The sequence below is a fragment of the Tetrapisispora phaffii genome, chromosome 8 (assembly GCF_000236905.1).
Source record: "Tetrapisispora phaffii CBS 4417 chromosome 8, complete genome".
In the NCBI taxonomy this organism is placed as follows: domain Eukaryota; kingdom Fungi; phylum Ascomycota; class Saccharomycetes; order Saccharomycetales; family Saccharomycetaceae; genus Tetrapisispora; species Tetrapisispora phaffii.
In genome coordinates this window covers 64475-89059 of record NC_016527.1, presented here as the reverse complement: position 1 = coordinate 89059, position 24585 = coordinate 64475, and the positions used below count along the sequence as shown (strand labels likewise).

The 24585-nt window shown below is 36.3% G+C and overlaps 12 protein-coding genes across 12 annotated transcripts; 8 read left to right on the top strand and 4 right to left on the bottom strand.

Annotated features, from left to right (window-relative positions):
• Positions 1–305: 305 nt before the first annotated feature.
• LCP5 (small subunit rRNA maturation protein LCP5) lies at positions 306–1403 on the top strand (the record flags this gene model as incomplete). Its single annotated transcript, XM_003686640.1, has 1 exon — positions 306–1403. The coding sequence occupies one exon, from the start codon at positions 306–308 to the stop codon at positions 1401–1403; it is 1098 nt and encodes a 365-aa protein (XP_003686688.1).
• A 440-nt stretch (positions 1404–1843) lies between these two features.
• Positions 1844–2473, top strand: VFA1 (Vfa1p; the record flags this gene model as incomplete). The annotated part of the gene is made up of 1 exon (XM_003686639.1): positions 1844–2473. One exon carries the CDS (start codon positions 1844–1846, stop codon positions 2471–2473), a length of 630 nt encoding a protein of 209 aa, XP_003686687.1.
• An 895-nt stretch (positions 2474–3368) lies between these two features.
• TPHA0H00420 (serine/threonine-protein kinase) lies at positions 3369–6485 on the top strand (the record flags this gene model as incomplete). The annotated part of the gene is made up of 1 exon (XM_003686638.1): positions 3369–6485. One exon carries the CDS (start codon positions 3369–3371, stop codon positions 6483–6485), a length of 3117 nt encoding a protein of 1038 aa, XP_003686686.1.
• Positions 6486–6862: 377 nt separating this feature from the next.
• On the bottom strand, positions 6863–9634 carry ATG1 (serine/threonine protein kinase ATG1; the record flags this gene model as incomplete). Its single annotated transcript, XM_003686637.1, has 1 exon — positions 6863–9634. The coding sequence occupies one exon, from the start codon at positions 9632–9634 to the stop codon at positions 6863–6865; it is 2772 nt and encodes a 923-aa protein (XP_003686685.1).
• Positions 9635–10537: 903 nt separating this feature from the next.
• GTS1 (Gts1p) lies at positions 10538–11938 on the bottom strand (the record flags this gene model as incomplete). The annotated part of the gene is made up of 1 exon (XM_003686636.1): positions 10538–11938. The coding sequence occupies one exon, from the start codon at positions 11936–11938 to the stop codon at positions 10538–10540; it is 1401 nt and encodes a 466-aa protein (XP_003686684.1).
• Positions 11939–12836: 898 nt separating this feature from the next.
• Positions 12837–13580, top strand: MND1 (Mnd1p; the record flags this gene model as incomplete). Its single annotated transcript, XM_003686635.1, has 2 exons — positions 12837–12839; positions 12912–13580. 2 exons carry the CDS (start codon positions 12837–12839, stop codon positions 13578–13580), a joined length of 672 nt encoding a protein of 223 aa, XP_003686683.1.
• Positions 13581–14261: 681 nt separating this feature from the next.
• TPN1 (Tpn1p) lies at positions 14262–16022 on the top strand (the record flags this gene model as incomplete). Its single annotated transcript, XM_003686634.1, has 1 exon — positions 14262–16022. The coding sequence occupies one exon, from the start codon at positions 14262–14264 to the stop codon at positions 16020–16022; it is 1761 nt and encodes a 586-aa protein (XP_003686682.1).
• Positions 16023–16621: 599 nt separating this feature from the next.
• On the top strand, positions 16622–17098 carry COX4 (cytochrome c oxidase subunit IV; the record flags this gene model as incomplete). Its single annotated transcript, XM_003686633.1, has 1 exon — positions 16622–17098. The coding sequence occupies one exon, from the start codon at positions 16622–16624 to the stop codon at positions 17096–17098; it is 477 nt and encodes a 158-aa protein (XP_003686681.1).
• Positions 17099–18500: 1402 nt separating this feature from the next.
• On the top strand, positions 18501–18860 carry RPS26A (40S ribosomal protein eS26; the record flags this gene model as incomplete). The annotated part of the gene is made up of 1 exon (XM_003686632.1): positions 18501–18860. One exon carries the CDS (start codon positions 18501–18503, stop codon positions 18858–18860), a length of 360 nt encoding a protein of 119 aa, XP_003686680.1.
• Positions 18861–19705: 845 nt separating this feature from the next.
• Positions 19706–21325, top strand: CDC55 (protein phosphatase 2A regulatory subunit CDC55; the record flags this gene model as incomplete). Its single annotated transcript, XM_003686631.1, has 1 exon — positions 19706–21325. One exon carries the CDS (start codon positions 19706–19708, stop codon positions 21323–21325), a length of 1620 nt encoding a protein of 539 aa, XP_003686679.1.
• A 316-nt stretch (positions 21326–21641) lies between these two features.
• Positions 21642–22028, bottom strand: COX13 (cytochrome c oxidase subunit VIa; the record flags this gene model as incomplete). Its single annotated transcript, XM_003686630.1, has 1 exon — positions 21642–22028. One exon carries the CDS (start codon positions 22026–22028, stop codon positions 21642–21644), a length of 387 nt encoding a protein of 128 aa, XP_003686678.1.
• A 615-nt stretch (positions 22029–22643) lies between these two features.
• Positions 22644–24221, bottom strand: IME4 (mRNA (N6-adenosine)-methyltransferase; the record flags this gene model as incomplete). Its single annotated transcript, XM_003686629.1, has 1 exon — positions 22644–24221. One exon carries the CDS (start codon positions 24219–24221, stop codon positions 22644–22646), a length of 1578 nt encoding a protein of 525 aa, XP_003686677.1.
• Between the last annotated feature and the right edge of the window lie 364 nt (positions 24222–24585).

Genomic DNA, 24585 nt, shown 5'->3' with positions numbered 1-24585 from the left:
TCATACATAACTTCTTGCTAGCTCATCGCAGCTAGTTAGCTGCGATGAGCTGTGGTTCTTAGTGATTCTGAAAAATTTTCCACCGTAAAAAACGATGCTAAAATTTTTTAGCGATGACCTTCAATGGGATGAACAGCCAAGCTAGGAAGAAGTCCATTAGAAGTGCTTGGCTTTGGATCAAGTATCGGTTCGATTGCATTCTACACAGATATATTTAAAAACCTGCGATAGGTTGTCTCTGGTTTGCAGTCTTTTGGTTTCGTGGAATTGGAAAGGGCAAGCACAATACAACACGAGAAACTGTGATGTCGGAATTAGAGAGTATTTTGAAGCAGATTAATGAATCGTTGGATTCGACTTCTGAATCGATCGATAAGTTGAAGGCAGTGTATGGTGATGGGACCACAGGGGCTGGTGACGAGGTTCGCAGCAAGATAGAGAGAAATATACTCAACGGTGCTGCTTCTGAGAATGTTTCATTGTTGTCGTTGAAGAACGGTAGCATGTTGGGCTATGTGTCATCGTTGTTGATGGTCATTGGCAACAAACTAGACGTGAACACAGAGGATGAGACGTGCGGGGCAGCTCGTGAAAAGGCTATTGAGAGTCGTGTGGTCCTGGAGCGTGGTGTCAAGCCTTTAGAGAAGAAACTAGGTTACCAACTGGATAAACTAACAAGAGCGTACACAAGAATAGAGAAGGAATACCTCGATGCCGAGGCAAGAACGTTAGAGAAATCACATTCTAAGAAGGGATCCGATGGTTCCGACAAGGACGCCCAATCCGAGAGCGATTCATCTAGTGATGAAGAACTATCTTATAGACCTAACGCAGCCGGTCTAACCAAATCTACTAAAACTTCATCTCGTGGTTCCAAGGCTCCTATCAACGAGGAGTCGTTGAGCGCTGCTGAAGAAAGTGAGGGCGAAGATAAGAAAGGCGGTGTTTACAAGCCTCCTAAGATTACTGCTATGCTACCTCCACAACAACGCCACTTTGAGGATAAATTCAATGCTCAAGAACATAAGGACCGTAGCAATAGATCACGTATGCAAGCAATGGAAGAATATGTAAAGGAATCCTCGGAGCAACCGGACTGGGAAAGCTCTATTGGTGCCAATATTGTTAATCACGGTAGAGGTGGTATCAAGTCCTTGAGAGACACTGAGAAGGAACGTAAAGTAACAACATATGAAGAAGATAACTTCACCAGATTGAACACTGTTGGTAATAAACTGGAAAGAAGAAAACAAAAACAAAGAGAAAGAATGGCTAAAGTTAACATGATCGGTGGTGAAGATTTCAGTATCTTTAACTCCAAGAGAAAATTCGAAGATAGTACATCAAGACGTGGCAATAAGAAATCTCATACTGCCTGGGATAGAGCCAAGAGAAAAATATAATCCATACAATCATACCCGGTTCTGTGTTTATTTGGCAACCGTTTCTTACACTTTCCATGAAGTTTACCCATATCTGTATTAATAGAGACCAACTTTGGACTTCTACAAATTGCATTACTATACCATGAAACGACTAGATATATAATATCATTTACACTATATAATTATAGACATATAATAAGATAAAATTTAGTTGTATGAAGTGTCTTGAGACAAGCAATGGTTCTAATTTATTCGAGGATCTCCAATTGGTTGTGTGTGTGGCCTAAAGCTGACTTTTCATCACGAAATATAAATTTATAATATTGAGCTTCTTTCGATAAAAGAAACTTTTCGATGATCAGTTTCTTCTACTATGAAAGGGTGATGGAATAGAAAACCTGTTTAGCACTCGAAGCAAACAATAACTATCATAAGTGTTGAGACATTATACCATTCCCATGATAAACAAATACAAAGCTAATAAAGTTGCATTGAAGGATGCGAAATCTTGCATCGTTTGCCATAGATTGTCTCAGGTGTGTTTGTTCAATGAAACAGGTCCAGACTGGTTCTACTCATGCCCTGTCCATTTAGAAAACAATGCAATGCTAGCCAGACCTATCTATAGCAAAGAGTACAACGATGCTTTAAGTGAGATGAAACAGTTAAAACAACAGATCGGAGTTTTGGAAAGTAAAGGACGTGAGTCTTGGGATGGTTGGGTCGCTAATATCTTCAGTAAGAAAAAAGTGGATGCTAATGTTACAAATAGTGGCACTGAAGTAGACAATGGCAAGGAAGGGTCATCAGAGGAGAGTGCAGAGACTAGTCAAAATGACTCTACACTGGACTTGAGTGCTCTGAAGAAGAAATACGATGGAATGTTGGACCAAATAGCACAAATGCAGAAGAACAACAAGCTTTACGAATTGAGTAACTTGATGTTCCAAAATAGAGTCGAGATCAAAAGAAGGCAAGATAACCTGCTGGCCCAAAAGAAGCAAGAAGAGAAGAATTTCACGAACACACAACCGGAAGAGATTCTTCAAAACTTCAGTTTCCCGTCGGTGCCCAAGGACATCAAATGAAGGGCCAGCCAACTCTAGTGAATATGATGGTCCATGTCTACAATTACTCCAGCTTCCTAGAAATGCATTTGTGCGACCTTGCCAGCCCACTACCCTCTGAGTCGATGGGCATTGAGTGCCGCTCCAAACACCGTGTATCGATCCTTGGGCCAACTACGAAGATGGAAATCTGCACTTAAATACTCCATCAGCATCCTTTAGAACCTGATATAGAGTGTCGATTAGCAAGCAACCTGGCGTATCGACAACCACCCAGATGGCTGATGCCAAGGAAGAGTAGTACTAGCTTACCCGGCCAAGCACTTTGCAGGTGATATTTTTCATTTTTTTGTCGATAAGTAACTTTCGAGAACTTCTCAAACTAAATAAAGGTTGTTTTGCATTAGAAACTCAGTTTAAAGTTCTATATCTTTATAGAAAATAGTATATTTGCATCTGAACTACTTTTGCAGATACCTATCTCTATTATTTCTTCTTGATCATTGAGAAAAACTGCAACAGCGTACATTAAGGAGAAGAAAATATTTTGTATAAAGAGGGCAAGACCTGATCGAATAGTCAATGACTGTGAATTAAATTGGTTAAACTTTGGTTAAAATTGAAGAAGACCTTTGAATTTAGTTTTTTATTTCATTTTTAATAGCCTTTATTAGATTCTCATTGCATTTAATATTTACATAACATCATAAATTTTCATTTTCATTTCTGCATTGAAAGTAATAGGACTGATCTCTGTTACTTTTTAGAATTATTAACCTATTCTTTTTAAATCCCAATAACGATTCTGATTATAGTGAGCTAAGCAGAAGTGCAAGACATACACAATCCAACTCCATCTCTACATTTTTCAATTTCTTTTTTTTTTAATACTAGCAGCAGCACTTGAACATATTCAATGACTTCGCATTCTGGTAATGGCGAAGCTTTAGACGTACCGTCTGATTTACAATGTACATTAACATCCTCTATGAACATATACTGTTCGAGCATGAAAAATGACAACAACTCGGGAAGTACAAGCAGAGTAAGGACGCACTCGGGGTCCACAACTGGTAGAGAGCCCACATTTATATCACCAGGAGCAACTTCTACGTCGGATGACGTAGGAGAACTTCAGTCTGTATCTTCCTCATCAATGGAGTCTTTGAATATGCTTTTGGAAAGACAACACATTAGACAGTTAAATCATCCATTACATCAAGAGCATATAAATGATGCACAGTCGTTTGCTCCATTGAAGGTCAAAGAAACTAATAGCATATCGTTGAAATTCGACCCCGTTTTAAAAAGGAAGATTTTGAATAATTATGAAGTCATTTCTGAACTGGGAAGTGGTCAACATGGTAAGGTGAAGCTAGGTAAAGATATCGTTACTGATACTTTAGTAGCAATTAAAATAGTTGATAGACAAGCAAAGAAAGAAAGAAAGATATTCAGTTTCAAGAAGCCCTCAAACGTTACGAATTACAAGATAAAACGAGAAATTAATATTATGAAAAGATGTAACAATGAGCATATTGTGAAATTACTTGAAGTTTTAGATGATTTGAAATCAAAGAAAATATATTTAATATTAGAGTATTGTTCAAGAGGTGAAGTGAAGTGGTGTCCTGGAGATGTTATGGAAACAGAAGCTAGGGGCCCACCTTTATTATCGTTCCAACGAGTGAGAAAGATATTGAGAGATGTTACATTGGGTTTAGAATATCTTCATTCAAGAGGCATAATTCATAGAGATATAAAACCTGCAAATCTCCTGTTGTCAGAAGATGGAAGCGTCAAGATATCAGACTTTGGTGTATCAGTTATTTCACATAATAAAGAAGAGAATGGAACCAACTCTATAGATGAACTAGAGTTGGCAAAAACTGCAGGAACACCTGCATTTTTTGCTCCAGAAATCTGTTTAGGAAGTGAAGCAAAAAGTAAATTTAATTTGAAGAAAGATCCCAGCAAGGACTCAAAGTTGATCTATATGGTTGATGTATGGGCTCTTGGGACAACTTTGTACTGTTTACTATTTGGTATGTTACCTTTCATCTCTGATTATGAGTTGAAATTATTTGAAAAAATCGTAAATGACCCTTTAATATTTCCTGATTATGAAATAATGCAGAAAAATGGAACTTCAAACATTTTCTCAGAAGAAGAATACGAGGCAGCAAAAAATATTTTAAAGGAACTGTTGACTAAAAATCCTGCCAAGCGTATGTCAATCAAAGATATAAAAATACATCGGTTCACCTGTTGGGATTTTGATAATAATTTAGGATCTGATTTATATTCAAAAGAAAAGGCAATTGCTGATAAATCCTCCTTTTTAAGCGTTCAAGATGTGCGTTCTGATAATACATCGTCAATATCAAGTGACCTGCGTAGCCTTGATAGCTATAATATTCAGAAACACTCATCTAAGCAATCATTTGGCTCTAGTGCCTCACAAATGAGAGGTAATGAAAGTTGGTCACATACCAATTCATCCAGTCCTGGTGATTGTTCGGATAACGTTAGACATGACAGTTCAGGTAGACATATTAATAATAATAGAGATAGCCCATCACAGTTAGATGTAAGAAATTCAGGAAATTATTCTAAAAATGGTTCTGATGAGAACGAAAAATCAGAACAACTTTCTGAAAGAGAGATATTTGAAAGAGAATTGAGTAATTTTGATAACAGACAAAGCCATGGTGTTGTCAATTTACCAATAAATTCATCATTTGCATCATTAGATAGTTTTTATATTGATAATTATGCCATGTCCAAAATGGGAATGGATTCGATTTTGTTAAATGAACAACTACCCAATTCATCTGGAGGCTCGAATAAACCTCCAACATTTGGAAGTTTAGTACAGTTGCAAAGGAGAAATGATGACAGCAGGAATTCGTCATCAAGATTAAATTTGTTTACGTACGGCCTGTCATCCACAACAAATGATAGAGCTCCAAGAATTTCTACATTCGGGGAGCAACAAAATAGAGGATTCAGAGGCTCGGGGGTCGGGATCTCAAATATGAATCAGCATACGAAACAACGGCAATATAGCCGAGGTATGACTCCTGCTGAAGGAACTTCAGTAAAGAGACCTGGGTCACCTCCTAATGTTAGACAACCTATTCAACCCCAATCTTCAAATCATAAATCGCCTCCAAGTAATGAACGGAATAGGAATGATTATAATAATAACAATCAGAATTCAAAACATATCCATAAACAAAACCGTCATTCTCCCGCTTTTACAATAAAGAGAGGTAACTTCTTCAGTAAGTTTAATGGTCAAGATGAGAATTCAAGTTCTTCACCTGAGATTTCTGAGAGTGAAGAATCTCAAACGACACAAGCTTGTAGTATCTCTTCACGCAGTAACACAGAGTCGTTACCTTTTGAATTTGGACCAGAACAAGTAAACGAAGCCATTACACCTCTTGGCGATTTACACAAGGCTCATAAACAGCACACACAATATGATAGAAATAATTCAAAGACACTAAACAGCGACGATAGTTCTGATGAAGAAGATGGGCTAATGTTAAATATGGGAGGCAGTAAGCCATCGAGATCTAAATCTGTAAACCACCCTACTATTCCTAATGCTAACCATAAGAAATCATCATCTGATACAAATTATGATTTGAGTAAGGTAATGGTCATGGGATCTGATGAATCTAGAGTAAGTTCTACTGGAAGTTCACAAGTTGAAATTTATAGATCCATAACTAACAATGAATCAGACATAGAAGATATTCCATTGGATGTTTTACAATCGATGCAACTATTCCAAGGATCATCTACTGCTGCAGGAGTCAATACGAATTATTCAGCAACGCCAGCAAGCTTGGATCACAGCCAACGATCGAATTCCGGTCTTTCATTATTGGCACCGACCCAAAACCAATTTCTGAACGAGAGTAATGCATATTCACAGCACAACAATCTACCGAATGGAGAGTTCTATTCCATGTTGAAATCATCATTAGATCCTGTATCACGCAATAAACAGAAGCCTTAACTTGGAAAAGGAAGGTGAAAGCTTGGTCATGTGAATAAAATACCAGATATTAAATATATCCCTATACATACATATACACACACATATATATATCGAACTTCAACACCTACACAATAGCAAGTCGTTTGCAAACAATTTTATCTAATAAGACATTTTATGAGAGGGTCCTTACGAGTGTTTTATCTTCATATATTAATATTTTATTTTTAAATAATTTTAGATATAGACCTTTTATGCATAAATAACTAATAAATTTAGAAATTTCCAGATTTTTTATATAATTAATATTCCCACACTGTAATAATATAGATGTTAAAAGAACCAAAGTTTAAAAGCTTAAGAGCAATAAAATCTTTTATTGCTCTTAATTCGGTATCTTAATTTTGGTTCATTTTATTTCTTAATGATTTTAATCTATTTGCAATACTTTCAATGTATTTTTTAATAATTTCTCTATCCTTTTCATCTAAGAGTGCTTGCGAGTTGGTTAATGAGGATGATTTCATAGAGAAGTTGTCTTCACCTGGGATATTAGTTTCTGGTCCAGTAGCGCCTTCTTCTAGCAACACTTGTAACATCCAGATTGAAGTGGCATAAGCTAATTCACAATTACTTAGATTTTCTCCTTGCAATTCCATTTTAGCAGCAGTCTTTGATATATCCAATGCCCTGTCATAGAGTAACTTTTCTAAATATATCTTGTCATCAAGATAATTTTCATTGTGTTCTATTTTACTTTGATTATCGGTTGTGACATCGTTATCCGAAATCGAATTTGAATGTTCAGTAAATTGTAATAATTTTAATCTCAAAAAATCGGCTTTTCCAAGACTCTCATTGAACGTATCTCTTATCCATTGAACCAATAAATTTAATCTCAAAGAACAGTTTTTATCATTTGATTCATACCACCACTTCGAGGTGATACTCATAGCTTCTGCCAAAATGGATAAAGCTTTCATATACAAAACTATAGCTTCCGTTGAGAGCAATTGTATTTCCTTTTGTGATAGGTCATTTGTGAATGTAAAACTATTATGTCTTTGTACACCGTCGCTAGTTCCTATATTCGTGGATAAGTTATTAGTTACTGCACTCTGCTTATTTATTGTATGTTCAATCAGGTCAACCGCCATATCATCGTTATCTTCATATTTGTATTCATGACTATTAGGTGAAACATTCAGCTTAATAGTGTTATTATTTTTAAAAGAATTATCAGCGTTAGTTTCGGGTATTGTAACTTTTTCTGAATTCGAGCTCATTGAACTGAGTGATAATCTTGCAGGCATGACTTGCGAATATTTAATCTCTGCGTATGAATAGACAACGAATGCCTTAGCTGATAATGATTCTATTTGATGAACAATCGAATTCAAATCTGATGTCTTTAGTGTATCACTAACTAACCCATTATTAGAATTATATTGTTCTGCCCTTAACACTATATTCTCTGTTAAATCATGATACAATTGTGGATTTAAAAAAGCTGTATTTTTATGATGTGCATTGTTTGAAAGGGTGTTATTCGTATTCGAGCCAAATAGTTTTGTTGATGCAGTGCCTATTGCTTTTGAGAGAGCATTTGATGGATTTAATGATGAAATTGAAATTCTACGTTCAATCAGCGAGGCTCTACGAGAACTATTAGTATTAGTTAATGGATTTGGTGGTGAATTGTTTGCGGTTGCGATTGTAGTTGTATTTGGTATCGAATTTCTCGGGCTCCTTTGATTTGCTTGTGGTAAGATTTGATTATTTAACATGATATTATTTGTTGCTGCTGATGTAATATTTTTAGGCGAATGACCTGTCTTATTAGTTTGTAGTTTTGTCAAATATTTCGTATTATTATCAGCTACTTCGTCAGCAAACGCGTTCACTTCGACTGTTTTTTTTTCTATCACGACATAATCTTTTTCTAAAATTATTTCTGAATTATTTATTTGAGGATTCATTATCTTCTTTTTTTCACTTGAATTTGTTTTATCAATTGGCATTATTTTTTTTTGATTATTCTCAATATATTCCGATATGAATAGATTATTATTAGTTATTTCTTTTGATTTTTTCAAACCATCAACTGAAGATTTATCGTCTAAATCATACATTGATAAATCCTCATTAACTAATTTATTATTAAAAAATTCATTAAAATTCAATCTGTCTACTGGATCAAAGGTTAATAACGAACATATCAGGTTTTTTAGTTCATCTTCAATCTCCACATCGATAGGGAATTGAATAATATCATTTGCTTTTTTAATTTTTTTGTATAATTCTAAATGATTTGAAGCTTTAAAAGGTGGTCTACCACAACACATTTCATATAAAACGGTACCTACAGACCATAAGTCTGCTTTTGCATTATATTTTTGATAATTTAATATTTCTGGTGCCATGTACAGTGGTGAACCACATAGTGTTTCTGCGAGAGCTGTATTTGGTAAAAATCTTGCAAAACCAAAATCTGCAATTTTTAAAATTGGTAATGATGTAAGACCAACAAATCCATCTTGCTGTTTATGTTTTAAAATATCATCGATCGCAACAAGTGGTGTTGATAATAATAAATTTTGCGGTTTAATATCTCTATGAACCAAATTTTTTGACCTTAAAAACTTTAGTGATGAAGATAATTGTTGCAAATAGTTTACAATTAATATTCTATTCAATCCATTATGTTTTTCACTCGGAGATGGAAATTTCTTAAAGATTAATTTTATTATAGGATGTGTCTTTATAAGTTCATTTTTTTTCTTAATCAAAAAAGTTAAATCACCTAATGAACAATATTCCATTATTAAATAAAAATCTGTTGAAGTTCTCTGACAATCAATCAATCTTACAATATGCGGATGCTGAATCTTTTTCAGTATTGCAATTTCAATTTCTAAATTTTCCAATAATTTTTTATTTTTAAGTTTAGACTTAGAGACAGCTTTAATAGCGACAGCAGATTCAAAAGAATCATTCCCACCGCCATTAGTATCAGTCCTATCATCATTATCATCACCATTATGCTGTTCATTATAACTGATACATGTCCCTTTGTAGACAGTGGCAAAAGAGCCCTTTCCTATCTCTTTATCTATTATGTATTTATCGCATAACAGTTGATGATTGTTCTGTTTATTTTCCATAACCATAATAACAAAATATATATACCTTCTGTGTTTTTTCTGTTTTTATATTTCCTTGCTCCCTTTTCTTGAATGGAATTAAGTAAGTGCGATTGTAAATTCGAGTAAAATCTCTCTTTCTGTGTGTGTGTGTGTGCTCAATATTCTCTTCTAGATTAAGAGGAAAATAAAAAACACTATTGACATTGTAATATATGACAATTCATATACTTGCATATGTCTACTTAGAAATAATTATAGATATATATAATACATATAATAATTATAAATACATGTGTGCATATATATGTGTATTTATTTATTATATATGTATTTTTATTTGTTAATAAAAGGGAGAGAAGAATTATTACTAATTAATCAAATGTCATTCTCTTTATATAGGATTCATGGCTTCCTTTTTATACCTAAATTCTTAAAATTAATCAAAAATGATGGGACACAAAAACGAAACAAAGCGAACAAAAAAAAAAAGATTTACCGCCCATATTAACCAAAGCGATTGTTGTTGCCAGTGAAATCCGCCACACCGCCACTGCCGCGGAACATCCAAACGAAAATAAGGGTAACGCTGCCATTGAGCAGTGCGCATTGTCTCTCTTCGGCCCTCGACTTCTTGAAAATGGCTCACCAACAAAATGTCACGTGGTGGCAGGGTGGCGGCAGGGCGCGGGGTACCCTTAAAAGGGAGGGACCGGCCGCATCAACACCCAGACATCGGCGGTTAATGTGTGGTGGGGGTAACCGGAGGGTGTCGGGAGTCGCGGTGGTAGCGACCAGGGTAGGAAAGGCTTGTGGTGCGGCGCCGCTAGGTCCCCCCGTACCTTGCACCACAGCTGATTATGACTATTAATGGTTGGTTAATTAAAATATACATTACAAATTTAGATTAGACATTACTTGGGAATAAAACTATTGGATAAAATAACCAGGGTATCCAGGGTTGTATGGTTGTTGCATTTGTTGCTGCTGCATTTGTTGTTGCTGTTGCATTTGCAATTGTTGTTGAGCCTGGGCTTGGGCTTGGGCTTGGGCTTGTAATTGTTGATATTGAGGGTGGTCAGGTTTTACTTCTACTGGACTAGTGTATGAAGCTGGGTTGTTGTACAGTCCCATTATGGCATTCTTGTCAATCCCTGTTTGTTGTGGCTGTTGCATATACATACCTGTCATCATTTGCTGCTGAAGAGCTTGCTGCTGCTGAAGAGCTTGCTGCTGCTGAAGAGCTTGTTGCTGCTGTTGCATTTGTAATTGCTGTTGCAGTTGCATGTTTTGTTGCGTGTTTTGTAGTGCAGCAGCATAATGTTGTTGATCGACATAGATAATACCCGTGGAAGGATCAATGTACTGTTGGACAGTTCCATCAAAAATGACATCAGTGGGCGCTGCAGCGTTAGATGCAGGTGCGCCAGAACCATCAAAAACGGCTGGTGTCGGACCCGCTTCAGCAGGTCTTTTTGGTAAAGATGGTGTAGGTTCGTTGTTATCCCTTGATGGTCCATTTCTCTTGTTATTGCTCTCTAAAATATCAATAGCTTGGTTGATATCACCGTGTGCAATAGATAAGGCTTCTGCATTATTATCGATATCAGTATAGCCCATTTGTTCTAAATTCTTAATGTGTCTTGAATATTTGCTTAGTTCAAAATCTCTGGCTTTTCTGTTCGTTAAGCTAACATCTCTAGTGCTGCCACCTCTGCCATCACGACGACCACTTGAAGTGCCGCTTCTATTTCTACCACGACTACTTCTCTTATAGTCGTCATAGCGATCCTCATCTCCATCACCGTATCGTCTCTCTCTTCTGTCGTCATATCTGTCTCTTCTGTTATCATATCTGTCCCTTGGACCATCCCTTTCTTTATTCTGTCTTTGCTCACCATAATCTTGTGGTTCAATTGCATTATACCTATAAGTACCCAGTATATATTTATTTCTAATAAACTCTTCGACTTTACTCTTGTCTTCATCTGCATCAAATGGGAAAGGCTCTTTTTTTGGGTTCCAAATACTTGCATTACGTTTATTACCACCACTATTACCTAATGTATCAACATCTCTTGAATTCCATCTATCAATAGTAAGTGATTTCACATGGGAAAACACGTAATCATCTCTATTATTTAACATATTCCTGTGAACAGAAGCGCATCTACCACATAGAAACACACCAAGATTGACAGAAGCCCATGTTGGAAAAGAGTTACCACATTCACCGCATCTGTTGCTATTTTCTGGTAAATTAATCAAATCTGTTAACTCTCTTTGTTCACCACTCGCCTGATGATTATTATTTCTGCTAAATCTACCCATTTCTTTCTTATAAAGTTATATTGTAATATCTTAACACCTTTTATGATTTTATCACAATTTAAAATAATAGAATACTCCCTTGAGTAATTTTTAATATTATTACAGTCAATAATCAATATAATTGTAACAATTTTATATACAAAATGGACACCCTTTTCTTTATATTTTCGTTGTTAATTTTCACTATGGGAAGTCAAAATATCTCAGGCCTTTGTAATAAGAAATGATATTAATCAATTACCTGATTAATTAGGTCAACTATGAAATAAAGTCATCATATACGAAATATGACCCATAGCAGTATAATTTAACACTATTGTTCATTAAAAGTGGTCAAATTGACATCAACAATTCTTACAAATTAACCCATCTTTATAAATCCAAACCTTCAATCATCAAACTCTAATATAAAACCAATAATTAATTTTCTTGATTTATTCAAATGATAGAGTTGCATGCATTCTAAAACTGTTGAAGTTCTTAATTGCCCTTGCTACAAAGGAAACTATCCTCATCCGTATTATTCTATCTCTCCTACCGTTGATAATGTTTCTCTATGCCATCAATAGCAAGCAATCTACTTTGGCGAAAAAAAAAACGTTCTTGTACAAATCGAAGTTCATTAACTTTTATTTCCCGTTATTTATATACTCCGTCAGAGATCATCTCGCTCCTCTCGCAACATTTTTAGCCGCCAACAGCATATCTATATAAAAACTTGCAAATCAGAACAACTTCAAAAAATGGCATTTTATCTTGACAATACAGCTTATATAAGCTCATGTAAAATATCAAGGTTTAAAATCATATTGATTACTATCGGAAGTAACTTCTAGTTATCTTCAGAAAGTTATTTTTGCTAACAGAACCAATTATTTAGGTAAAATATTATAATAAAATGGTATGTTTTGAAAGATATTATTTACTATTTTTGTTGAAAGTTACTAACATCCTGTATAAATTTAAATTGTAGGGTACTAAAAAAGGTTGTTCAATTGATGAAAAGAAACAAAGCATTTTAAATTTCTTTCAGAATGAATATTCATTTTATACAATCAAAGAGTTGGAAAAATTGATTCCAAAGAAATGTCCTAGCATATCTTCTATGGTGGTTAAAGAATTGCTACAAGCAATGATCGATGAAGATGGTTTGATTTCCGTTGAAAAATGTGGTAATATCAATGTATACTGGTGTTTTAAGAATCAGATCAACCAAAAAATTTATGAAAACTGCACAAGGTTGCAAAAGGATATTGAAGAAAAAACAATAGTTGTCTCTGACTTAGAGTTACGTGTAGCATCTACAGTTAAAAACGAGAGAGCACCCAATTTTACATACGATAATAAAAAATATAAGAGACTGGTTGAATTGGATAAGTTGAAGAAACTTGATATGCAGTGTAAAACTTTACAAAATGAGTACGATTCTCTAATGGAAAATTTATGGGATGAACAAACGCTTGTAAAAAAGATACACTTATTAGAGAAGAAGAACGATGATCTAAATATTTTATCTGACAACATTGATTCAATTATATCGTACTTGGTTAATAAATACTTGGTAGATGCTAATGATATCCGGAAGGAATATGGTATTCAGGAGGAATACAAGGAATATTCTAAAGAAGTTTCTGGGGTGTGACCATGCCTTAAGGATGTTTTAAATGTGATTTGAAAATGATAGTTTAAGGAAAGATTTCTTTGCTTTTATTTTTCTTTATATTCTTCTTAAGCTTGCTAAGGAACATAGCTTTTCAATATATATAATAGTGATTAAAAAATACATTATGAAATGATAAATGAAATAATCAACCAAGTGGTTCGACGACGAAGTAGGTTATAAATACTTCCAAAGTCCAACTTTCATTCGTTAGCAATCGTAGAAGCGTTTTTACTCATCATGTCAATGTTTCCTTACGATACGCTATTGCAAACGATATTTTAAAACATTTTTGATAATGAGGGAAACTGAGCACGATTATATCTAAATCATTTAAATATACATCAACTTTGCTCATGCTATTATCAAATAGTTTTTACTGACGGTTTCTCATTGTCGTCTTTCCTTTCTCGTTAATAAAATGACTAAGCTTATTTCCATCTTCACAGGAGTGGCATAGAAAAGCTTGAAAATAAGATATGGCTGAAAATTGGAATGAGTCAAGATTTGTAACTAATTTCCTAATCTGTTGACTCAGTTTAACACTTTGATATATATGAGGAGGACATTGGATTTATATATCCTATTACTTCTATAGTATTTTCTTAAATATCTTATATAGTTCAGGAAACTAAATCAACGTTGTGACTTATATTGTACACAATGGATGATTTTACTACCCAAAATAAAACGAAGAAAAATGATGACGTGTTTGAATATATTGTAACCGATATTAGGAATGATGAGTTTGAAGAAGGAGAGTTTATTATTGCTCCTCAAGAGAGTGAGGATAAAGAGTACCAACAGAAAAGAGCTGGTGGGGTTTTCAAAAATGTGCAACACTTCTTAGTTAATGTCTCCAAAAAGGTGGACTCATTAGGAGTGGAGTCGACTGGTATCGATCGTATCAGCCCAGATGCAAGAGGTAGTTATAGAAAACAGTTACTACACGTTTCTGGGCTTTGGTTGAGTGCTACTGGTGGGCTATCATCGATGTCAACGTTTTTGTTAGGTCCACTACTTTTTGAACTGACGTTGAAACAATCCTTAGTGGCCGGTATATTGGGAATGTTTATCGGTTGTTTAGTGGCTGCATATTGCTCCATAATGGGTCCACAATCAGGATGCAGACAGATGGTTACTGCAAGATTTTTATTCGGATGGTGGTTTGTAAAATTTGTTGCATTAGCTGCTATCACCGGTGTGATGGGATGGTCTGTTGTTAATGCTGTTGTAGGCGGCGAAATGCTGGCATCTATATCAGATGACAAAGTTCAGTTGTGGGTAGGGATCGTGATTGTATCCGTGTTATCATTCGTTGTGGCAACATTCGGTATTAAACAGGTTTTAAAAGTGGAAACATATTTTGCTATTCCCGTCCTAACATGTTTCCTACTACTATACATAAGTTCCAGCGATAAATATTATATGTTAAATACATTCAAGAATGACGATGTGGACCCACTAACTATAAAAGGTAACTACATGTCATTTTTCTCTCTATGTTACAGTATTACGGCAACATGGGGGTCAATCACATCAGATTACTACATTTTATTCCCAGAAGACACTCCTAAGAAAGCCGTGTTTTCCATAACATTCTTTGGCATATTCTTACCAACACTGTTTGTAGGTGTACTGGGTATGCTACTAGCTGCAATTGCAGCTAGTTACGAACCTTGGTATGTCATGTACGAAAAGTATGGTATGGGTGGTCTATTGCATGCGGGATTTCAAAGATGGAACGGCTTTGGTAAATTCTGTGTTGTTATTTTGATATTCAGTCTAGTCTCAAACAACATTGTGAATACTTATTCTGCCGCTTTCTCCATCCAGCTTGCCAGTGTAAGGCTAGCCAAGATCCCACGTTGGGTATGGGCGATCGTGTGTACTGTTGTATACGTGGTATGTGCACTAGTTGGACGTGAACACTTTAGCACCATTCTGAGCAATTTTTTACCGATGATTGGCTATTGGATCTCCATGTACTTCATTCTATTGTTTTTAGAGAACGAACTCTTTAGGAGATTCTTCTTGCATCTGTACACTAAGGAATTTCCACCGGCCTCTCAACAAGAGGATGAACAAGAGGATGCAGTGGAGGAAGAAGGGACTAAACAGAAACGTTATTATAGAAAACATATCCTCGACTACAAGAGAGAGCACAGAAGACAACACCACAGGTACAATTGGGACGATTGGGACAACTACAATGTCCTGACCCATGGCTATGCAGCCACTGCGTCGTTCCTAGTTGGAATAATTGGGGTGGTCATCGGTATGGCCCAGACCTACTGGGTTGGCCCAGTCGCAAAGCATTTTGGCGCATACGGTGGAGATTTAGCAATGTGGCTATGCATGGGATTTTCAGGGATCGCATTCCCGTTACTTCGTTACTGGGAACTGAAGAGATACGGTCGCTAAATCATAAATAAAAACAGCTCTATACCACCTCACCTCGCACAACTAATACACACCCATGTGTTTCGTCCCGATCGTGGTTCGAACCAGAACGCACTGCTATTTACCCAGAGCACAACTTACCCGCCCGCTCATCCGAGACCGACCAATCACGAAAACCTAAACGCGCTGTGAAAGAAATCCCCGCGACCGAATCTTGGCAACCAACCCCTTCTCGCTCCCGATGGAAATATCGCCTTTCGAACCCGGCGACTTAATGGCCGGTGGGATCTCAGTTGAAGGAGAGACACACACCGAGGGAAAGGCCCATGAATAGCAACAACAACCTCGATCGATGGTCGCAAGTTTCAATGACAATTGCAACAACCAGTGCCCATCCGGAAACGTTGGTTACAACTGGTTGATATACTAATGATCAAAGAAGTCTCTTCCTTTCTACACAACGGTCGGTCAGATCTGGGGTTATCATCTACGCTAGTTGGTTTCACATATTATATATAAGTATAAGTTTGCTTGCACATATAATTTTTCAATTAGCTGGCTTTTACTTTGTTTAACTAATCGATACACAGACACCAACAAACAATAACTACATCTACAACATGTTTACTTTAAGAACTTCTTCCAGAGCAATCAGACCTGTGTCTAGAGCTTTTTCCACGTCAAGGGTTTTTTTCACTGAAAAAAACGTTACTTCTTATACCACGGCCAAGACTCTAGCTGATGTCAAAGGTCCTGAAACCTTGATCGGTCCAGGTGCTAAAGAGAATACTATTCCTACCGAACTCGATCAGGCTACCGGTCTAGCAAGATTGGAATTGTTAGGTAAATTGGAAGGTGTTGATGTTTTCGACTCGAAGCCACTAGAATCTTCAAGAACAGGTACAATGGCTGACCCTATCATAGTCAACTCTTATGATGACTACCGTTATGTCGGTTGTACTGGTTCCCCAGCCGGGTCACATACCACTATGTGGTTGAAACCAAGTGTTGGCAAGGTCGCTAGATGTTGGGAATGCGGTTCCGTTTACAAGTTGAACCCATTGGGTGTTCATACTGATGATGGCCATTCTCATTAGATAGCAAATATTATACATGCTCAATGATAATAGAAAAATCGAAAAAAAAATTACAAGTTCAAGGTCGTATTCTGTTCTTCAATTAAACCTCCCCCACGAATGTATATATTCTTTTAACAAAAAAAAACACACAAAATCAATTGAGATGCGAATCGGGCCATCTTCTTACCACAGTGACATCAAGAAACGATGCAACTTTAAGTTGCACTTCTAGATAACTACATATTCTTTTTATATATCCTCTTTATATTTATTCTTAATATAACAAAATTTCCATCACTAAGAGTTTTTGTGAGTGACTGAAAAGAACTGTTCCTAGCTGTTCGAAGAGTGTATACAAGCTCTTATCGATCCATTGCATGGTTTGAGGCATCCGTTACATTGCTGTCAGTGAGGAAGAGTGTCACTGACTGAACAGATACTGAATGGAAATATCAAGTGACTGCACCACCCATGCATCACAACAATATTTACATTTTCAAATTTCAATAAAGTTTCAAAAAAATGGAAAACTGTGCATCGCGCACGCTCCACAACATGCAACCAGGACTTGATTTACGCCAAAAACCGGGAAAAGCGAGAACGCACGACGCACACGGAAGCCTACACCGTCGTCGGGACCAGTCCTCTGTCTGGGTCCGCTTGGAATAGCCTGCCCATCGGCCTGGCCGACTGCTCAGCATTTGCCCCCCGCTAGACAGAACGCACTCTCTAACTTTTTCCTTTCTAAGTTTCTTCTGGTACTGTGGACGTGAACAATTTCATATAGTGCTCGATGGAAAACTTCAATAGTAACGATAAGTGTTCGATGAAACTTTATGTTTAAACAAGGTATTGTTTAGTGGTCTTCTCAATGTTACAAGGTTCATTTTTTTTTGCAAGTGAAGTAAATTGTATTATGCTACAGGTATCATCATCAATATAACATATAATTTGATATATATAGCTGTGATCAGTATATAAGAAGTCCGGATATATTTACTTGTTGTAATTGTTCTGTTCAAGACTAAAGAAACCATAGTCAATCAATAAGTATGTTTTATGATAATATTGGATGGATATCTGGAATGATATAAATAGAATAAGATATTTTTCAATGGAATATATTAGAAGTGCATGATGACATGTTTGGTGGTTGTCGATTTGGTCTGTTTTATGTTATGATATGATGTGATTAGTGGCGATGGTACTTATAGCCACGACAGTGCATGTTGGAGCGGGCTCGTAATACGGACTCTTCTCGTGTTTCCATGTTGTAACGCACATCTATTTTTTTGTTTTATTTTCTTTTTCTGTTATTCTAAAGTTTCCTTATGTTGGATTATTCTTACTAACATTATATGTATTATTATTGTTCATTTCATGACTAATTAATAATATTTTGTTTTACTTTCAGTACAAAATGCCAAAGAAGAGAGCTTCCAACGGTAGAAACAAGAAAGGTAGAGGTCACGTCAAACCAGTCAGATGTGTCAACTGTTCTAAGTCCATTCCAAAGGACAAGGCTATTAAGAGAATGGCTATCAGAAACATTGTCGAAGCTGCTGCTGTCAGAGATTTATCTGAAGCTTCTGTCTACCCTGAATACGCTTTACCAAAGACCTACAACAAGTTACACTACTGTGTTTCCTGTGCTATTCACGCCAGAATTGTCAGAGTTAGATCTAGAACTGACAGAAGAATCAGAGCCCCACCACAAAGACAAAGATTCAACAGAGAAAACAGAGTCTCTCCAGCTGATGCTGCTAAGAAAGCTTTATAAGTTCCAACTATGAAGTTTTTTTACCATAAATCACACGGTGCATGACACTATCTCTTTTTATAACTATATATATCAGTGATATGTAAATATTCCATATATATTATAATTCATATCTTATCATATCAACGTCTGGGAAGTTTGCAGTGCAAGTAGTGGGATGGACTCGAGTACTAGCGACAGCACTGACACTGGCTCGAGCACTGGCTCTGGCACCAGCACTGACGTTGGTCCTGGCACTGGACATCAAATGCGATGCGTTACCCGTCAGACTCGACAGATGCCCACGAATCGGCCGGGACGTACAAAACGATCAAAACTGATTTTTTGGTTCCAAAAAAAATTTTTGGAAAAATGTTAAAGGGAATCCTGGAAGGGGTCGATTAAGAAGTTAACTGAAGTTGAATTGTTTATTTTAACCAACGATTGTACAAGAAATATAAACAAGATTAATTTGGACTGATATGAAATTAAAGTGTTGCGAACAGGTATCTTGAGTAATTAATTTAATATTTAATACTTACTGTTATACGATTATTTATTTGCTAGTTCCTAATTGAGATTACCGTGCAGTTTAAGAGTCTATTAGTTTGTGGCTTCCAAGTCAAGGGTCCTGGGATTTGCTTTAAAGAAAGATAAATTGAGAAACTGAGCAAAAACAAGCACATAAATATATTACACCAAGAGATAGAACAGCGTGCAAGGTACAACAGTGTATAACGTGGATCTTTTCAAGATAGTTTTCAGTGAATAATAATCAGTAATAGATACGATTTAGGCATCTTCAAAGACCATTTGTGTACGTTTTGTTGTGTTGGAATTGATAATTGAAATAAACCGCATAAACAATGATGTCTGACGAAGAGTTTGATTTTAAATTCAGTCAGTGTTTTGGTGATAAAGCTGATATTGTTGTCACCGAAGCTGATATTATTACTTCTGTTGAATTTGATCATTCAGGTGATTATTTGGCTACAGGAGACAGAGGAGGTAGAGTTGTTTTGTTTGAAAGAAGTAATAAAGATAAAATTAAGAAAAGTGCTGGTGATGTCGGGGGTGGCGGTAATGCGGAATATAAGTTTCTAACCGAGTTCCAAAGTCACGATGCAGAATTCGATTATTTGAAATCTTTGGAAATTGAAGAAAAAATCAATCAAATTAAATGGTTGAAACCTACTCAAAAATCTCATTTCTTATTAACTACAAATGATAAAACTATTAAATTATGGAAAATTTATGAAAAAAATATAAAGGTAGTAAGTGAGAATAATTTGCTAAATTCTAACGGTAGTGGTAATCATTCTGCATCTTCAAATTCATCAGCATCTCTAACTTCATCAAATTCAGCATCTAAATCGAAATCTTTGCATAGTAACAGTAACAATATTAATGACAAGAATAATGATAATGAAAATAACTCTTCAACAACTAATAATAACCTTAAATCAAATAAAATTTCAGCATCAGCCAAGGCAGTACAAAATCTGTTTCTACCAAAGCTAATTGATCATGAAAAAATCATAACTGCTATGCCAAGAAGAATATACAGTAATGCTCATACGTACCATATTCATTCAATCTCTGTTAATTCAGATCAAGAAACTTTCTTAAGTGCAGACGATTTAAGAATCAATTTATGGAATTTAGATATCCCTGATCAAAGTTTTAATATTGTTGACATTAAACCAACAAACATGGAAGAATTGACAGAGGTCATAACCAGCGCAGATTTCCATCCACAACATTGTAATTATTTCATTTATTCTTCCTCAAAAGGTACTATTAGACTATGTGATATGAGACAAAATGCTATTTGTGATTATCAAACAAAAATATTCGAAGAGTACATAGATCCAACTAGTCATAATTTTTTCACAGAAATTACATCATCTATTTCAGATGTTAAATTTAGTCCAAACGGTCGTTACATTGCCTCCAGAGATTATTTAACAATAAAGATTTGGGACGTCAACATGGACAATAAACCATTGAAAACCATTAACATACACGAACAATTAAAGGACAGATTGAGTGATACTTATGAAAATGATTCTATTTTTGATAAATTCGAATTAAGTTTCAGTGGAGATTCATCAAGCATCATGACAGGCTCTTATAATAATAATTTCATGATTTATCCAAATGTAATCCAATCTAATATTGAAGACACGAAACCAACAATCGTTAAGACATTCGATAATAACCCTAAAAAGAAGAAACCTGCAGCTAATAACGATATCTTGTTAAAAAATGATGATGGTATTGGTCAAATTGTATTACAAGCGGACAAAACATCTTTCAAGAATAGAAGAGTCGGCACAACCGCACAAAGATCTGCTAAAATTAAAGACTGGAGCGATGATATTGATTTCAAGAAGAGTATTCTACATTTCTCATGGCATCCTAAGGAAAACAGTATAGCGTTAGCTGCCACTAACAATCTATTCATCTTTTCTGCTCATCCTTAAAAGCTCATTAAGCTATATATATATATATTTGTACACATTCAATAAATATATAATCCAAATATGCATGCATAACTATATTACGTTAGTATGTATATACTTTCAATTTAGTATAATAATAATAATAATAATAATAATAACAGTAATAACATTTTTATTATGATATTGAATATAAAGATTTAAATAATATAAGCGTATCGATAGTCATCCAAATGTCTATCGCCTTATTATCAATTGTTGTCAGTTTACAACGTTGAAGAAATGAGAATATAAAAAGTTGTACGATAGACGTAGAACTAAATCAAGCCTGTCATGGTCTTTATTCGTCCTTGATGTGTCTGTTAACAACAGGGTTCCAGAATAATGTCTTGTCACCATCACCCCAGAAGAAAGGCTTGCTTCTAATGTTTTGGAACTCGTAATCCTTTGGCCAGTCAGAATCTTTGACATGACTTAGATGTTTCCTGTGTTCAGCATGCTCTACCTCAACATAGTAAGTGTTGATTGTAGCCAAACCAATAGCTGGAACTGCGACCATGATACTAATTTTCTTCCAGAAGTTGGAGGTACCAGCAGCATGGTCTCTAACCGCTTTCAGCTCTTTCTTGTAAGCTTCAGCAGCTACCTTGTTTGGAGCACCAAAAGCAGGTTTCATAGCCCATGGAGGTAAAGTGGCATAACTTCTTTTTATAGCTTGTCTAAACATTAGAGATAACGTGTGTGTGTATGTGTGAATGTATTTGCGTATTTGTAAATATACAATGTATAAATATCTTGCTGCTCTTGACAACACAAGGTATTACCAATGAAAATAACCAAAGGTTCTTATATACAACAACAGATACGTTTCAAGATTGAAAGGCAGTTCACAATACGGTAGTTGTTCCAAACTGCCCCTGTCTTAGTTGCTTGTTTATTGCAACATCTGAATCTTGCAAACGTTGCAGGTGTTGAGGCATCAGATCCAGGGTCTGGGGGTCTGGGGATCCAGTTTCAAGATCTTGCAGTTTGGCAAAAGACGTCAAAAGTGCTTACAACCGATAAACAAATCTCGAGACACCTTTGGGGGACGGCTTTAATGGTGATAATTGGGCTGTGGTCACATGGCCAAAAGAGACCGGGTAATGCGTGCCGAGTTGATGTAAAAATTTACATGGGGTCCTCAATTGGAGAATGCTGTTTGATATTAATGGAGGTATATTATGTAGTTAATTATACATATGTTAAATCTATTAAATGAATTTATTCTGGAGATGCGAGTTGTACAAGCTTGGGTTGTGTGTGTCTTTTGGTAGCTATATATGCGTTTGAAAGCGATGCGTCAAGCGCTGGCGGAGTTCAAGAAGCTGTCGTAGCGCTCTTGGACGTCCATCTCGTGGATGCAATTGCCTGTGAGTTGATTTCCGATGGTGAGCCACCCTGGTCTGACATTATGGTTCCTGCCGAATATCTCAAGCTTGCGGGCGTGTGTGCCGACCATGCGTTCCACCATTCCGTACAGTTCGTCTGGCTTTCTGCTGGTTTCTCTGGTTATGGAGACTATTAGGTCGAGATCGATATTTCTATTGATCCATTCTGGCTTCCCTTTGATCCCCACGAGGAGGTGCTCCTTTGAATGGTTAAGCCAATGGCCGGTTCGGCCCGTGACAATAGTTCTGCTCAGTTGGTTGGTCTTGATCCACGCGATTTCGTTCACTACCTCGTAGCCCCAATTGGTTAGGGACTCTTTCCCCAGTTCAATAGCTCTACCCGTCACCCATAGAAACAGGACCCCTTCCTCTTGCAGTTGATCCAGGGGCAGCTCCAGAAGCTCTATGTCGTTGCAGGTCCCATACGGCAAATTCATATGGATATTCCAGGCAGGATCAGCTATCACTGCAGAAAATTTACCCAAAACTCTGAAATCAAACTTTCTCACGTCACAACAGATCCACTGCGGTGGCAATAATGTTTTGAAAGACGATGAGCAACATTCACCATGCGTGTAATACGATATCTTACTGTTTTTGGTCTCCATGATTTTATTCATCTCCTGACTCTCTTTGGAAACTCTCTCTTTCAAGCTTTGAGGAATATACTGAAGATAATGAACATATCTGCATGTGCTTAGTTTGTGGCATGTATCCAGATAGGAACAATCGCCCAGAGTCAGGTCGGTTTGTGGCTTGAGATTTGACACATAATGAATGTTATTCAAAAGACATTCTTTGAAACCAGGACATTGTGCTTCACATTTACTAAGTTTAGTAGTCTGCATAGAGACTATTTTGTTATTCACAATGTACAATAACGTCGATAGTAATGACGAATGCTCTGTATTCGCACAGATAGGAATGAACTCGGCAACTGGAGTATTGTGCATGGCTCTCTCTTTCCCGAGAATGTTTGACCCCACGTTAGTTGTTAATAGTTCATCTAGTTTCGAAAACAGATAATGGTTCCAAACCTTTTCCTTCCGTGACTCTATGTCGCTTTTTATCTCTATTGCTGAATCTAAAGCAACCATTAAACGGTCCATCAAATTTGATGAGCTAGCAGGTGCACATTCCACGGCATCTGTTTTTGAATTCTTGGTACGATTCACACGACTGCTTGGAACTAACTGCTCATGCAGCAAGTTCAATAAGTACACATCTATGAGCTTAATGTACTTAGTTATATGGGATGATTTTTCTATCGATAACAGTCTATTCTCTTCAAAAACGATCGAGCCTTTGGAAGTGTTGGCTATACTGTCTATATCCTCAACAAATCTTTCAAGTGAGTACGAATCATCCCCAGAAGCGATGTAGATTCCCTTGTAGAGCACAAAAAGATCCTCCATGTTCCCCATCACAGGTTCAGCAACAAGTTGAGCATGGCTTTCTATAAGAAAATCCAACAATTCCAAGTTGACCATGGCGAGTATGTGTGTGTTTGTGTATAAGTGGTTCCTGCTCCTTCAAACAACTATCGAAATGTCTTTACTGTTAATGAAGACCTCTCACTCCCAACACTGACAAACCCTATAAGAACTCACCAAGTTTCCCAATCAAACTACTCATTCCTTTTATACTTTACAGAATGTTTATCCTCAGTTTTTCAGATATACTATTTTATCTTAAAATCGATGGCCTGATCATGCCATTGTAGAGCGAAAACCCAATACGATTGGAAGAGATCAAAACAGCCAACACTGCTCGAAGAGGCTTGACAAAAATTAAATAACAAGGAATCAAGAATCAGCAGATCGCTCTCTATCTTTGTCAAACGTCTTACTGTTC